The sequence below is a fragment of the Scleropages formosus genome, chromosome 19 (genome assembly GCF_900964775.1).
Source record: "Scleropages formosus chromosome 19, fSclFor1.1, whole genome shotgun sequence".
NCBI lineage: Eukaryota > Metazoa > Chordata > Actinopteri > Osteoglossiformes > Osteoglossidae > Scleropages > Scleropages formosus.
Window position 1 is genome coordinate 20,775,807 of NC_041824.1, and position 15,507 is coordinate 20,791,313.

Sequence of the window (15,507 nt, forward strand, 5' to 3'; positions counted from 1 at the left end):
GTGAATCTTGTGACCTCGCGTCTACGTGAGCGCGCCCCCGGTGTGCGCGCGTCGAACCACCCGGTATGTTCCAGCCTGGAATCCAGGGCGTGCGGAGTGTGTGGAGACCGCCGTTCGGTACACAAACAGAACACACTAACATGAAGTGTGTATGTTTTCCCCTTATACATATTTGAATGGTAAAAAACCATGGTGGTTTACGGTATTAAACATTGGTGTTTTCTGTGCGTTACACGAGAACTGTATCTTTAGTCAGTGCCCATATTTAGTTCTACAGTCTATTAAACGGTTATTTAGCTGTAAAGTCACTGTGACTCTTAAAAAAAATTCATCATCTGTTGTATATAAATGTGAAATGTATTTAAATGTGCTCCTAATTGAACCCATGGAGTTACACTGTTAAGAGTGACCATTAAATGTAACATTTTGAAAACTAATGCATTGTTTCTTCCTTGCCTCTTTTTATAATTTATTTGCACACTTTTTTTGAGAAGAGAGAATGACTGTATGCTTCTGTTCCTAAATTTGTAAACTCCTGGGTACTGGTCTAGGGATGAAAAAATATTCCGCTGCCACAGTGTCATTCCCTCAACCTGGTTCCAAGGAACCCAGTGCAGTCAGTACAACAAATTCAGTGCAGTCCATATGATTTGGACATTGGCCTGATTTTTTTTCTGTACTCCAGCACATTGAGTTTGAAATGTATTACAAAACTTTGAGGATAAAGTGCAGAGTGTCAGCTGTGATTTGTGGGTATATACTGTATACCTATATTGGGCAAACTTCATGCAGCAATTTTTGTACCAGACCAGGGACCAGAAGCAACTGGACAAATAAACATGATCTGAAATAAATTTGTCACGTTTAGCACTTGATCACAGATCCTTTGCTTTGATGACTTCTTCAAGTCTGCAACCCACAGACATAAGCAGACACAGGGTATCTTCCCTGATGATGCTCTGTGAGGCCTGTACTGCAGCTGTCTTCACTTTCTGTTTAGAGACAGCACACACACACACACACACTGTCTACAACCGCTTGTCTCAAGTAGGGTTGCAGTGATCCGGAGCCTAACCCGGTAGCACAGGGTGAAAAGCTGGAGGGGGAGGGGACATGCCCCAGACAGGATGCCAGTTCACCGCAAGGCACCCCAAACAGGACTCAAACCCCAGACCCACTACATAGCAGGCCCCAGCCAAACCCGCTGTGCCGCCACGCCCCCTGCGAGACAGCAGCAACAGACTCCAAATGCAAATGCCACACTTAACATTAATTCTAGACCTTTTATTAGGTCTCTTGTGCACAATTTAACAATATAATCACACAGAGCTGGCCAAGAAATAACTGAACACCCAATTGTCTAGTTACTTTTGCTGATTCAAGTAGAAGTACTATGCATATAAAGGGCTGTAATCCCTGTGTTGTTCACCAGATACAGATGTAAACACCCTCAATGTAAGTATCCTCAAATTAAAGCTGACAGTCTGCACTTTAACCTCATAGTTATTGTTTCATTTCAAATCCAATGTGATGGAGTACAAAAAATAAATTAAAAAACTGAACCACTGTCCAAATACATAGAGATTGCACTGTAGTTGGAGGAGAGCAGTCTCTCCAGTGTGTAAAAACATTTTCCAGGAAAATAATGTGAGAAAAGAGTGAAAGGGATGGTTCCCAAAACAAACCAGGTACAACCAAGTGTGGCTGCTGGGAAGTATCACAAAAAAAAAACAAGAGCTTTGGAATGCCAGGACCAGTTTCATCCATAACAGGTCAGACCTGGAAGCTTGGAGTACACACACACATTTTCAGAACCACTTGTCCCACACAGGGTCACGGGGAACCGGAGCCTACCTGGCAACACAGGGCATAAGGCTGGAGGGGGAGGGGACACACCCAGGACAGGACGCCAGTCCATCGCAAGGCACCCCAAGCAGGACTCGAACCCCAGACCCACCGAAGAGCAGGACTGTGGTCCAACCCACTGTGCCACCGCACCCCCCAAGCTTGGAGTATTTAACTGAAAATCTGGACATTGGAGTATTTATTTGAAAATGCACTCACCACCCTTCCTCAGTAATGTCTCATGTCAAGGGAAAAGTTTGGTCATAATACTGCTTTTCTTATTATTGGTAATGACAGATTAGTGCATGTCAAATCACAACAATAGAATAAAATTCAAGATTTTAAGCAATATGTTATGTGGAAGTACAAAGAGAAAATCTTATGAAATCTGATGAAAACTTCCCACTTCCTAGTCCACCTGAAGGTGAGGTAATAGGATAGGATAGGATAGGACAGGATAGGATAATTTCTTTATCCCTGTAGTGAGATTCATATACAGCAGCTCAACATGTCACATAAGAGACATGACACAAAACAAAGTGCAGTTATACTGACCAAGATAATTTATGATTTTTTTTAAATAAATACTATTTCAATCCATTATATGTAGCTCTTACTACCTGAACACCCCTTTATTTCTCAGCATAAACTATTATCGCAAATTAATAGATTTTCATTATTTTACCTTTTGGAAAAAAAAATAATAATTTTAAATATAATATAGAAATAAGAAAACAAGCCACTCAGCAGTTAATAAAAAACTGATGTTGGTTACATCTGCAGAGCTTTGGCAGATGTGCATCCTTCAGTAACTACGCTGCTGTCCAGTCCAGTTTCTCTCAGCAAAAAGCTTAGAGAAAACTTAGTGTTAGATGTGGGATTTGAAAAAGCCCCAAACACCAAGGTCCGACTCTCCCAGTGCAGCAGGCACCATGCGCATATTGGGACATTAGAAGAGCCTGTGTGTGTGTGTGTGTGTGTGTGTGTGTGTGCGTGTGTGTGTATGTGTGTGTGTGTGCGTGTTTTCTGTCATTCGCACAAGTACTGTACTGTCCAAGCACCACAGCGACCCCTAATGGTCCGAACGGTTCTAGCAAATAATAACAACTGTAGTAAAAATGCTGTAGTTGGTGGCTGTACACTACAGTATTTATTAGATCAAGAAGATGCACTGCCTTTCTGAATTGTATCCCATTCAAGAATATTACTGTATTCAAAACAGAGATCAGGGGATCAGATGTTTTATTTAATTCCCTGTCTAATGATAACTATGTTTGTCTATATATTACAAAAAGTTGTGTTGCTAAATTAGGACGATCGTACACAAGAGAGGGTACCGTTCTTTAGTGTCTCGGAAACAAAACCCGTCACCTTGGTGCTCTCCGTGGTCCTGAAAGTCGAACCTGCGTACATGTTTATTGCTGTCTGTCGCGCACACACGCAGTCACCCCTAAACCCACATCGACATGTATTTCTACGTTTCAGACCTGCTCATGTTTATCTCCTTCAGCCGAGTTCTTCATTCACGCAAAGTTTTTTTCCCGTTGTCGCCCATGTGGTGCGCATTTCTGCTGAAGAATAGTGTCGACAAACAAGTGTGATCGCGTGAAAATACACGTTTATACATCACATAACTGCCACTGCAAACACTTTTTAACAGAGTTTACGTAACAGCATGTCGCGTGTCGTGGGGCACAGAAATATGATTAATAAGAACGCTCGGTGGAGTTAAACACACATTCACATTGCGGGTGGGACACCGTTCTGGCACCCACTGGGGAACACGTCATTCCGCCACACCGCTGCTACACCCACGCATGCTTTTTTTAATAAGCGACATTATAATTCGGTCTACTGTCCTCGGTGAGACGCTTTGGTGTTCAGCTCGCGCTTTAAACGGAGGAAGCAGCTTCGTGAAACCGTGAAGCGAGGCTCCCGCAAGCCGCGTGGCAGCCGCCCTCTCCTCAGCACCACAGCGCCGCTTCGCGCGCGGCTGTCTGCTCGAGCCGAGAGCTGCGTCGCAGCCGGCGGAGGAATATCAGCCTGAGCACCAAGGTCACAATCCGCACTTATTTCAGCGGAGTCAGGTATGAATGCGAGTGCACAAAACCATTTCAGGTTATTTATACATACGTAAGACTGTAAAACCACCCAAGATGCACATTTAACGCGAAGTTTTGGAGGGAGTGCAATATAATTTCATGAAAATATTTCTGCTTTATATGCGAAACAGCGGGTTTGTTGCACATAAGGGCGTTGTACTATTTCCCGACGCGGATGAATCTGGGTTTGGAGGAGCAGCTCCACGGAAAGGGCCATCTTTGGTCTTTTCTCACCGGGTGCGGTGCTGTGCGTTGCAGTTAGCAATTGAATTAAAAGACACAAAGAAATTAATTGCAACGTTATCTGGTGCGTTTAAACAAGTAGTAAAAATAATTACTGAGCTTGGCTTTGTTGCATTGACGAACTTGAGGATAGTCGAAGATGGATGAGGAGTATGATGTGATCGTCCTGGGCACCGGACTCACAGTGAGTACACTGTATATTGACGCGCTCGTCTGCAGCCCGTATGTGTCTGTCTGTCTGTCTGCCTGCCTGCCTGCCTGCCTGCGCTCAGTTCTCGGCGTATAACTGCCGCTCCTCAGACGGGATTCGCACCGTGCCGCCCTACGCGGGTGCTTCCGCGCGCATTCGTCTGCATCTCTGTTTCTCATGCCAGCAGCCAGGAGCTCGCTCGATGCCGACGAGGGAGCGGACAACGGGCGCAGCCAGAAAAATGAGGCAGATGAACACAGCAGCGAGACACGAAACAAGACGACATCTCATGATCTGTGTGCTGACAGCGTTCACCTAGGCTAAACTGGATGAGGCAAAGATATTATATGTTACAGCAAAACGTTGTGGTGCGCATTGATTCACAGATCCTTCCGTTGGAATCAGATCTTGCTTGTGGCTACTAGTGGCGCGTCCTGTGTGTCGGAGCGACAGGCCTAGTAGGAATCATGTAGTCGGTGGTTAAACACGCGACTGTTTTCTTCTCTTTTCTCCGTCGATGTTGTCATAATCATTTCACAAATCAAATGTAGTGTGCATAAACAAGGGCGAAAAAACGGCAACAGTACTGTACATACCATGGCATACATATGTCTCATGATTATTACGTGCGTCTACTTCATTCATTTAAGAACTGACACAAGAAAATGAAGAGATGATATATTTACTATATGTTTACTGCGGAGCATTCGATCGGATCCTGTTAAAATGGAGGAGGCGCGAGTAAGGAAATGTCGACCACCGCGGCTTGGACGTCGTTCGGGATGCTTTTTTTTTACGCTTTTATTCCCGGCACGACTGTATAAGTAAACGCCAGCGAAATTATTCGGCGCATTTTGCCGACTTCGACGAAAAAGGACAGCTCCTTATTTGCGTTTTCCTCTGACAGCACAGAAGGGAACCTCCAACTCATCCCGACCGACTGATGAAGAAGCTCGTGACAAAATCTGCGCGCGCGCGCGTGCGCGCTCACAGCGCACAATGGAGCGTTGCATAACACTATAATCGTGTAAAATCGGTACGATGTCACGTTTTACGTGCGTTTCCATTTTTATTTCTGTGTTGAACGGTAACCGCTGCGTGATGATGTTAATTATTATTCCATTAATTTTTTCTGGCGTTACTTAATGTTGATAATAATATTTAAAAACGTTTCTTTCTCAAAAAGAAAAAAAAAAAAACACATTTAATGTGTATTCTACCATGTGCTGAATACTGACCGTTGTGTCCGCGAAATGTGGACTGTGTTCTTCATCATTCCGTTTATTAGATGTTGGAAAGAGTATTTATAATCGTGTGTGTTCCCTGGCATGGGTGGGGTTTTGGAAGACAGCGCATATCCCAGCATGCACTGCGGCTCCAAAGCAGCAGCAGCAGCAGCAGCAGCTCACAGTGTAAGATGCAGAGGGTGTACTCACAGTGCTTTACACTTTAAAATGATCCCTCTTCCCGAAGTGTGGATATATATATACATATATGATCGGTACCCCAGGAAACATGATAAGTGTGCAGCAAAACTGTATAAACCAAACTGCCTACATCCCAGTCACTGTGTGGAAAGTCTGTCATTCACTGGGAAAGGCTGTCATTTCTGGTGGTGATGTGTTTTTATACACACACACACACACACACATTTTCTGAACTGCTTGTCCCATATGGGGTCACGGGGAACCGGAGCCTACCCAGCAACACAGGGTGTAAGGCCGGAAGAGGAGGGGGACACACCCAGGACGGGACGCCAGTCTGTCGCAAGGCACCCCAAGCGGGACTCAAACCCCAGACCCACTGGAGAGCAGGATCCGGTCCAACCCACTGCGCCACCGCGCCCCCCCCCCCCATGTTTTTATAGCTTTTGCAAAATTACTGAGTTAATGGCGATGTAAGAGGTGGGGGAACAAGACTTGTTCTTATGTTAAGCCTCGTGTAACCAGACATCCTGAAATCCTGAAATTTTGTCATATAATAAAGTTTTTTCTGCACCTTACCTTTTTCACTCACAATAACTGACTTATATATTTACTCTGACAGAATGAGAGTTAATTGAATGACTAATTGAAAAGTCCTGGTGTCCTCGTGTTATCTTACTTTCTTTCTTTTTTCACTCCTGCTTTACTACTTTATTTATAGATAAATTTTTAGGAGAGCTGTTCTTGTTTGACTGTAAATGTCTTTTTTAGGAATGTATTCTCTCTGGGATCATGTCTGTGAACGGCAAAAAAGTTCTTCACATGGACCGGAACCCCTACTATGGAGGCGAGAGTTCCTCCATCACCCCCCTTGAGGAAGTAAGACAAAAAACACAGTGGCTGGATTCAAAGCATCTTATCAGCCATAGTGTTATCCATACAAAACAATTGTTATATTTTATAAACGTGAAGCTCTTGAGAATTTAATATATGATTTGATTACCTTTTTTTGACTTTGACCTTGAACTTTTATATACAAAATCTTTTGTATTTTGCATCTATGATATATGAAAGCTCCTTGACAGTCTGCATATTGGAGATGTGTCTAAGAAACCTGCTTTTTCTCCTCTAGCTCTACAAGCGCTTTGGTCTTCCTGACAGCCCACCGGAATCAATGGGTCGGGGTCGAGATTGGAACGTTGACCTTATTCCCAAATTTCTCATGGCCAATGGTTAGTTATTGGTTGTGAAATTATGTTAAATGTGTGTGAGTGAGAGCATAGTAAAGAAATCCTGACAATGTCAAAGGAAAGATGATATCCATCATTAAAATATTAAGCATATTTCTTAATTGAACAGGCCAGCTGGTGAAGATGCTTCTCTACACAGAAGTGACTCGGTATCTGGACTTTAAGGTTGTGGAAGGGAGCTTTGTTTACAAGGGAGGAAAGATCTACAAGGTTCCCTCGACTGAGACAGAGGCACTGGCTTCAAGTAAGGCAGGCAGTGCATGACAAATGTAGTATAAATAACAACTGCTCAGAAGAATAAAGAATGTTTTCCATATTGTACAATATGGAATCAACTTTTCTGGAAGAAAGTGCTTGTGTATTAAGTACACTTTTGTATAACATCCTGCTCAGTTACTGTTTTTGTGCACCTCTCCTCACTGTGCTCTGCTCAGACTTAATGGGAATGTTTGAGAAGAGAAGGTTCAGGAAATTCCTAGTGTTTGTGGCAAACTTTGATGAGAATGATCCTAAGACCTTTGAGGGCGTTGACCCCAAACTCACCACCATGAGGGACGTCTACAAGAAATTTGACTTGGGCCAGGATGTCATTGATTTTACTGGCCATGCTCTTGCCCTCTACAGAACAGATGAGTGAGTATGATTGCAGTTCTGCAAGGAATCAAACACTGAGAACTGTTACAATAACGTAATATGATATTTTACCATTCTTATTGCTCTTATCTTGGGGTGTCTGTTCAACACAGTTACCTGGATCAGCCTTGTCTGGAGACCATCAATCGTATCAAGCTGTACAGTGAGTCCCTGGCTCGCTATGGGAAGAGTCCCTACCTTTATCCTCTGTATGGCCTGGGGGAGCTGCCCCAGGGCTTTGCCAGGTCAGCATGCCTTCTATTCATGCACTTGTTTTTCCGGTAATATAGAATCAACTTCTCAATGAAGATGTTTTTTGACACAAAAACAACCGTTATACCTAAGCACTAAGTGCTAGACTCATATCAAGATACATGTGTATGCTTGTACATGAAGGAAGGAGACAGGCTTTTACATTTGTAAATTTGTAAAACATGTAAATGTTTGTTTTTAGATTAAGTGCAATTTATGGGGGAACGTACATGCTGAATAAACCAGTGGACGAGATTGTGATGGAGAATGGCCGAGTCGTTGGAGTGAAGTCAGAGGGAGAGGTAAGAAAAACCATCCGCTTTTATGCTAGAGACTGTTTGACATCTTATTCTGGACTGTATTGAAAAATTAAATGTGAACTTTTTTTGGCTTAACTCATGATTTTGTCATGTGAATCTATACTCTGTTTATAAACTTAGTGTCATGTTTTTTATGGTTTTAACACAGTTTGGCTCATTAATGGCATTAGGAAATGCACCTGCATTTTTATTCTAACTGAAAAGGGTATTACTGTGTAAAACTGTTATTATTTCTCTGTCCATTAACCTTCCTTATGTCAAGTAAAACTTCAGTGCTGGTATCAGTGTTGGTTACAAACTATGGAAAATATTTCACACACAGTGGTTGCTAAAATAAATTGTGTTGATTGCATTGAGCCTATATAGTGAGTACTGAGCACTGAGCATATAGTGTACACCTGGTTATAGAGGTGCTCCTCAAGTTACAACATAATTCGATTTACGATCAGCTGGACTTGTGGTGGCCAGTCCATTAACCTCAAAGTATTTTCAAGTCCAGATGTTTTGTCATAACATCTACTTACGACAACTGTGTCATGCTATGCATGTTACAGTCGGCTAGCCTTGTTGCCACAGGACACCCATTTTTTTTTATTATGTGTGTCTAGCAGTGATTGCATTTTGTTAGGAAAACTTTTTAGTTGGGATTCTCTTTGATACTTTTAACAAGCAAGCAAAAAGTGAGTGTTTTGCTGGTGCTGAAAAGGAAGAGCAAAAAAACAACCAGATTTAGAAATGAAAGTGAAAATAGTAGTGCAGTATGAAAATATTGAGTTAATGAAAAGATCACTTGGGTTACACTATTGTGAAAGCACCGTCTACATTAGGAGCAATGTTTTAAAGTTGCATCTATGTTAAAACATATTACAGGCAGACCCTGGGTTACAAACGTCTGACTTACGTACAACCCATAGTTACGAAGCACCCCCGTAAAGCATATTAAAAATTTGAGTTACATACAATGTGTCGTAATAACAAATGGGCACAACTTTGCGACACTCATCAAAACATTGCCAGTCTACGGCAGTTCATTGTTGCGTGGGCCTGAGGTAGGGCAAAGACTCAGACTTCCTTCTTTTCAGTCGAACCACATTGCTGTTAACAGTGTCTCGTGTGTTACTGTATTTAGCATAATTTTTTTTAGTTTTTTCCCTCGTAATCATGACACCAAAGTGTAAATGTGATGCAAGTGATGGTGATGCATCAAAGAAAAGGAAAATGATCATGATTGAAACTAAGGGGAAATAATCAAGCGACCAGAAAAAGGTGTAACATCAGCGAACGTTGGAAAAGTGTTAGGCTACAGTCGGTCAACGATCGGGACAATTTTAAAGGACAAAACGAAAATAATAGAGCATGTAAATGGCTCTGTCCCGATGTCTCTCTCTCGCTCTCTCTCTCTCTCTCTCTCTCTCTCTCTCTCTCTCTCTCTCTCTCTCTCTCTCTATTATAAATACTGTAGTAACATTTATTATTATCTTTCTATGTGTTTTGCTATACGGGATACGGGGAGCACGATGGCGCAGTGGGTTGGACTGGGTTCTGCTCTCCGGTGGGTCTGGGGTTCAAGTCCTGCTTGGGGTGCCTTGCGATGGACTGGCATCCCGTCCTGGGTGTTTCCCCTCCAGCCTTACGCCCTGTGTTGCGGGGTTAAGCTCCGGCTCCCCATGACCCTGTATGGGACAAGTGGTTCAGATAATGTGTGTGTGTCTATTATAGCATTCATGTCTTTTAACTGTTCATAAATCCTTGTGATGCATACAGTGAAAGGAGATTTTTTGATTTATGACAGTGTCATTGAAATGGAACCCTGTTGTAAACTAAAAAAACCTGTAATGGCTAATGATGTAACGGAGATACACACACACACATTTTCAGAACCGCTTGTCCCATACGGGGTCGCGGGGAACCGGAGCCTACCCGGTAACACAGGGCGTAAGGCCAGAGGGGGAGGGGACACACCCAGGACGGGACGCCAGTCCGTCGCAAGGCACCCCAAGCGGGACTCGAACCCCAGACCCACCAGAGAGCAGGACCGTGGTCCAACCCACTGCGCCACCGCGCCCCCCGTAACGGAGATAATCGGTACTATTTTTTGATGACATCTAGGTGACAGTTGACAGTCCCTGCATTCCTCTTTCTTTCTTACAGGTGGCTCGCTGCAAACAGCTCATCTGTGACCCCAGTTACGTCCAGGACCGGGTACGCAAGTGTGGACAGGTCATCCGCGTGATCTGCATACTCAGCCACCCCATCAAGAACACCAATGATGCCAACTCATGTCAGATTATCATCCCCCAGAACCAGGTCAATCGCAAGTCAGGTGAGCAGCCAGTATGTCCAAGCTTCAGTTTTTAATCTTTGTCTCATAAAACAAAAACACACTACAAATTATTAGAAAAATTATATGAAAATAGGCATAGTTTGATTTGGACAAATTTGACTACAAATGATTTTTAATGCTGGGGGGCGTGGTCGCGCAGTGGGTTGGACCAGGTCCTGCTCTCTGGTGGGTCTGGGGTTCGAGTCACACTTGGGGTGCCTTGCGATAGGCTGGCGTCCTGTCCTGGGTGTGTCCCCTCCCCCTCCAGCCTTACGCCCTGAGTTGCCGGGTTAGGCTCCGGTTCCCCGCGACCCTGTATGGGACAAGCGGTTCAGAAAGTGTGTGTGTGTGATTTTTAATGTTGTACAAATGATTTTTTTGTTGCAAATATTGTAAAATATTGCATGCACCTTGCATGAAAATACCTTTTATTTTGATATTTTATTGAATTTTCTGTGGTGTATTTTTCATCCAGCAAGGAATAATAAGAATATAAAGATCACAATATAACATTCAGATTATAAAAATTCAATATCAAGTATTGTTTAGCGCGTTTAGTTTAACAAGATCAACCTTGGGCTGGACTAAACCTCAGCATCATCAATCAAGTTTAACAAGAGAAAATTACACTGCTTAAAGGAAGGTCTAACTATTCTGAAAAAGCAATGGTTAAGAAAACAGTGACAAACTATGGGAAATATTATGGTAATAATAAAAGATTTTGAACATTTTCAAGTTAAATGAAGAGCCTTCAGAGGTTGCAGAGGAGCAGGAGACTGGTAGCAGACCCAGTGATGAGTGGAAGCTCATTCCACAGCTTAGTATCAGGCTGAGAAATGAGTGAAAATGAGAGAAAGTGAAGCGAGGAGACAGGTAGAGGCAGAGTAGAGGTTACACTGAGGACAATAGGTCAAGATAAGGTACTCGAGTAGTGAGGACCCAAGCCTGAAAGGTCCTGTGCATTGGTGTGAGGGTCTTAAATTAGATGCTGCCTTAATGGGGAGCTGGTGGAGGGACCAGAACAGAGGAGATGTGTGTGGAATGAGAAAAGTTATTCAGTACATAAGCAATGTTTTGAATGAGTTGGAGAAGAACATATAGTAATTGCATTTTTGGAGTGTGGTCTTATGCGAATTTAGCCTAACAATTAGGTTATGTGTCTCTTGATAATGACTACACTGCTTGTCTTATTTTACCTTTTCTGGACCTTTTTATGTGTATGATCTCTCTTCTTCCAACCACATTTATTGTTCATGATCTTCCTCCCGCAGATATCTATGTTTGTATGATTTCTTATGCCCACAATGTGGCGGCCCAAGGGAAGTACATCGCTATCGTCAGCACCACCGTGGAGACCAGCAAGCCAGAGGCTGAAATTGAACCTGCATTGGAGTTGCTGGAGCCCATTGATCAGAAGTCAGTGTTTTTCTAACATTTAGTCCCTGATAGTGAAGGTGTTTTGTATGGTAGCTAGTAGTCCTGCCTGTTTCATAATTTTTTTGTTGTGTCTTCGTGGCCAGATGTAGTGTAGCAGGAAGCACTGTGGTCAAAGACATAGACTTTAGTAACACAAAAATTGCTGGTTCAAAGCAGGTAGTGTCTTTAGAGAAGCAAGATATAAAATATATCTAACCTAATTTGCTAAATCAAATGTGTGAATGATCCTTGGCATTTTACTTGCTGTTGATAGCTGAACACAGAAGAGTTCACTTTGCAAGAGACATTTTTGAAAATAGATTGGTGAAGAATAATATAATTTAAAGTAATGAAATAAACAGGGGTGTGGTGGCGCAGTAGGCTTGGCTGGGTCCCGATCTCTGGTGGGTCTGGGGTTCGAGTCCCGCTTGGGGTGTCTTGTGACGGGCTGGCATCCCGTCCTGGGTGTGTCCTCTCCCCCTCCAGACTTGCGCTCTGTGTTGCCGGGTTAGGCTCTGGCTTAGGCTCCAGCTTGCCGCGACCCCACTTGGGACGAGCAGTTTCGGCAATTGTGTGTAATGAAATAAACGAATTTAAATATAAATTTAAATAAAATAAATGAATAAACTGGAAAATTTGTCTGAAAATATTTAACTAAACTGTTCAAATCAGGGGGGTGCGGTGGCACAGTGGGTTGAACCACAGTCCTGCTCTCCGGTGGGTCTGGGGTTCGAGTCCCGCTTGGGGTGCCTTGCGGCGGACTGGCGTCCCGTCCTGGGTGTGTCCCCTTCCCCCTCCGGCCTTACGCCCTGTGTTGCCGGGTAGGCTCCGGTTCCCCGTGACCCCGTACGGGACAAGCGGTTCTGAAAATGTGTGTGTGTGTGTGTGTTCAAATCAGTAGCCAGTGTATATAGTAGTACTAAATTAATATGTTAAAGGTTGGTAGGAGCAAATCTTTGTTGACATTATGACAGCCAAAACAACATCAAGTCAAATTGCTCGTACAATGGAATGTATCACCGCAAAGCCTGAGCAGTCCGGCTGTCTCCTTCTGCGTGCAGGTTTGTGGCCATCAGTGACCTGTACGAGCCCACAGACGACGGCACAGAGAGCCAGGTCAGTTCCTTCGTCTTCTAGGCTGAGTTCTTGTGATAATCCAGTTCAGTGTTTACACATGGCCAAAACAATAATGCATTTAAATGCAAAAAACCATGTCTACCAGCTAAAGAACAAGTGTAGTTTGTGAAAATTTAATGTCACTTTATTATTATTATTATTATTATTTTACAGATATTTACCTCTCGAACATATGATGCAACCACCCACTTTGAAACAACTTGCAACGACATCAAGGACATCTACAAGCGAATGACAGGCAGCGACTTTGATTTTGAGAACATGAAGCGCAAACAGAATGATGTGTTTGGGGAGGACGAACAGTGAGGGAAGCAGTGCTCCGGAGGGTGAGGCTTCGGGGGGGGGGTGTGGGAGGCAGACAGCACTACATTGAGGTAGGGCATGGGGCTTGAGGAGTGAGAAGAGGGGGAAACACTAGGGGTGTTGAGCCACATTCACATGGAATAACCTTGTGGTGTTTCTGATGTCTCCTACTTCCACCACCTTCTCTAGCTCCACTGCCCTGGAAGCACGCACACACACACACACACACACACACACACACACACACACACACACACACACACACGCACACACACACACACACAGAGACACGCGCTTATGCACAAAGATACATCCTTACTGTCGCTCTCTTACTCCCTCTATTTCACCCAGTGGCACAAAAAGCAGGGTTGACCATTTCAGACTGTACTTCCTTATATTTATTATTCCGTTGTTTATTTCTGCTGGCTAACAGGTGAATACTCTTGTGACCTTTCTGAGGCTTTTAGCAGAAAAAAAAAGTTTGCATTGATTCCGATGGCTTTTTAAAAGGGTTTTCCAAATTGACTAATGCTAGCCATTATTTTTTTAACTAGTGGCTCAGTGGTGTCAGTGTTATTGAAGCTGCTTCGCATTGCAGTGTGTGCACACAAACACATGTACATGTCTGAACACTGAAACACATTCCAGTGCGTATTAAATGTCACTACACTGGGGTAGCTCTTTTACTTAAAAACAGACAAGCAAACTGGACAGCTCACGTTCGCCTTCATTGTACATTCAGAATTGCGCAAGAAGCCTGATTTTATCATAGGTGTAACTGCCTTTGCTGTGAACAGCATTAACACACACTCGTCTCGCACAGATTTAGAACTGTAAGTTATACTGTGACTCTCTCCCATTGCGGTGCAAGGGACAGTAGTAAAAAGAGCCAAAGCAGGTTTTTCAAAATGGGTCAAAAGTAATGCTTGAGAGGTGGGCAATCTTTTAGTGTTTCGTTCAGATACCTGCTACTGAGCATTCCAGTCAACCCTGCTTTCTCAGTCTTAACACACTGTCTGTCTCCCAGTACCAGGGGATGTGATGTCTTAAAACAAGATAGATAGATACATAGATCGATAGATAGATAGATAGATAAATAGATGGATGCATACAGGATGTATGAATGGACTGCTAGTCCCCTACTTTGCAACACTTCCCTTTTCCCTGCACTAGCCAACGAGAGGACTGGCTACTACCTGTTCTCCTTGCCGCATTCACGCTCCTCCCAGTTGTCAGTTTCTGAAGACTACTTTCAGTGTCTAGCTTACTTTTAACTGTTAAACCATAGATGGTTTCATTATATTTTGAATATTCTAGGTGTTTAAATTCAAATGATATGAGCTGGTGCAGATGAATTTTACTTGCTGAGGTTATGACGTTCATGTGAGTTTCTAAAGTGAGATGATCACGCATGGCTGTTCTTAAAGGATGGGTGAGGGTTGAGCAGGATGGGTGAGAGAGGCGGAAGGGAAGGTACTTTATCCTTGCTTGAAGTTGTTGGAGGGCAGGACGATGTGGAATGGAGGAGAGAGTGCGAAGGCTGTTGGGAAGTGTTGTATGAGGTTTAGCTGTGAAAGGTATGACAAAGAACATGAAAGTCTGAAGAAAAAAAATTGTCCATGGTCACAGTGAAAAATGCAGACTGAAGTCTCAGCTTGTATAGAAAGCACTAGATCATATCATCTTATATCGTGTACAAGTAGTTCTGATGGAGACAACCACATTTCCAATAAATAATTTGAGTTTAATTTATTAACTTTAATGTGCATTTTAGACTTTTTTTAATAGTTCAGTAGAAGAACGTGTGGATTTGTTTGGTAAAAGTCAAAACCGTGTATGATGAATAAAGACACATGGAAAATGATGGCAGTGGCAGTTTGCGTGACCACTGTTTTTCATTCAAGATGAAGGCAACTGGATGACCCCTTAACATGGTTGATATTCTTATATTTTCCTTGTAGTTTAGCAGGATTGCTCTCTCTCGTTTCAGTTTAAAGCAGCTTTCAGAGCTTTCAAGAAATTTTCAGCAGAATAGAATCTTTTTAGCAGAGTGCAGTGTCATATGAGAG

The 15,507-nt window shown here is 43.1% G+C and overlaps 1 protein-coding gene across 1 annotated transcript; it reads left to right on the forward strand.

Annotated features, from left to right (window-relative positions):
- The first annotated feature begins 4,147 nt into the window (after window positions 1–4,147).
- LOC108939344 (rab GDP dissociation inhibitor alpha-like) lies at window positions 4,148–15,307 on the forward strand. Its single transcript, XM_018760608.2, has 11 exons — window positions 4,148–4,374; window positions 6,576–6,683; window positions 6,937–7,036; window positions 7,164–7,298; window positions 7,489–7,687; window positions 7,801–7,932; window positions 8,142–8,241; window positions 10,411–10,582; window positions 11,854–11,998; window positions 13,060–13,114; window positions 13,289–15,307. Exons 1-11 carry the CDS (start codon window positions 4,330–4,332, stop codon window positions 13,439–13,441), a joined length of 1,344 nt encoding a protein of 447 aa, XP_018616124.1. The 5' UTR covers window positions 4,148–4,329; the 3' UTR covers window positions 13,442–15,307.
- The last annotated feature ends 200 nt before the right edge of the window (window positions 15,308–15,507 follow it).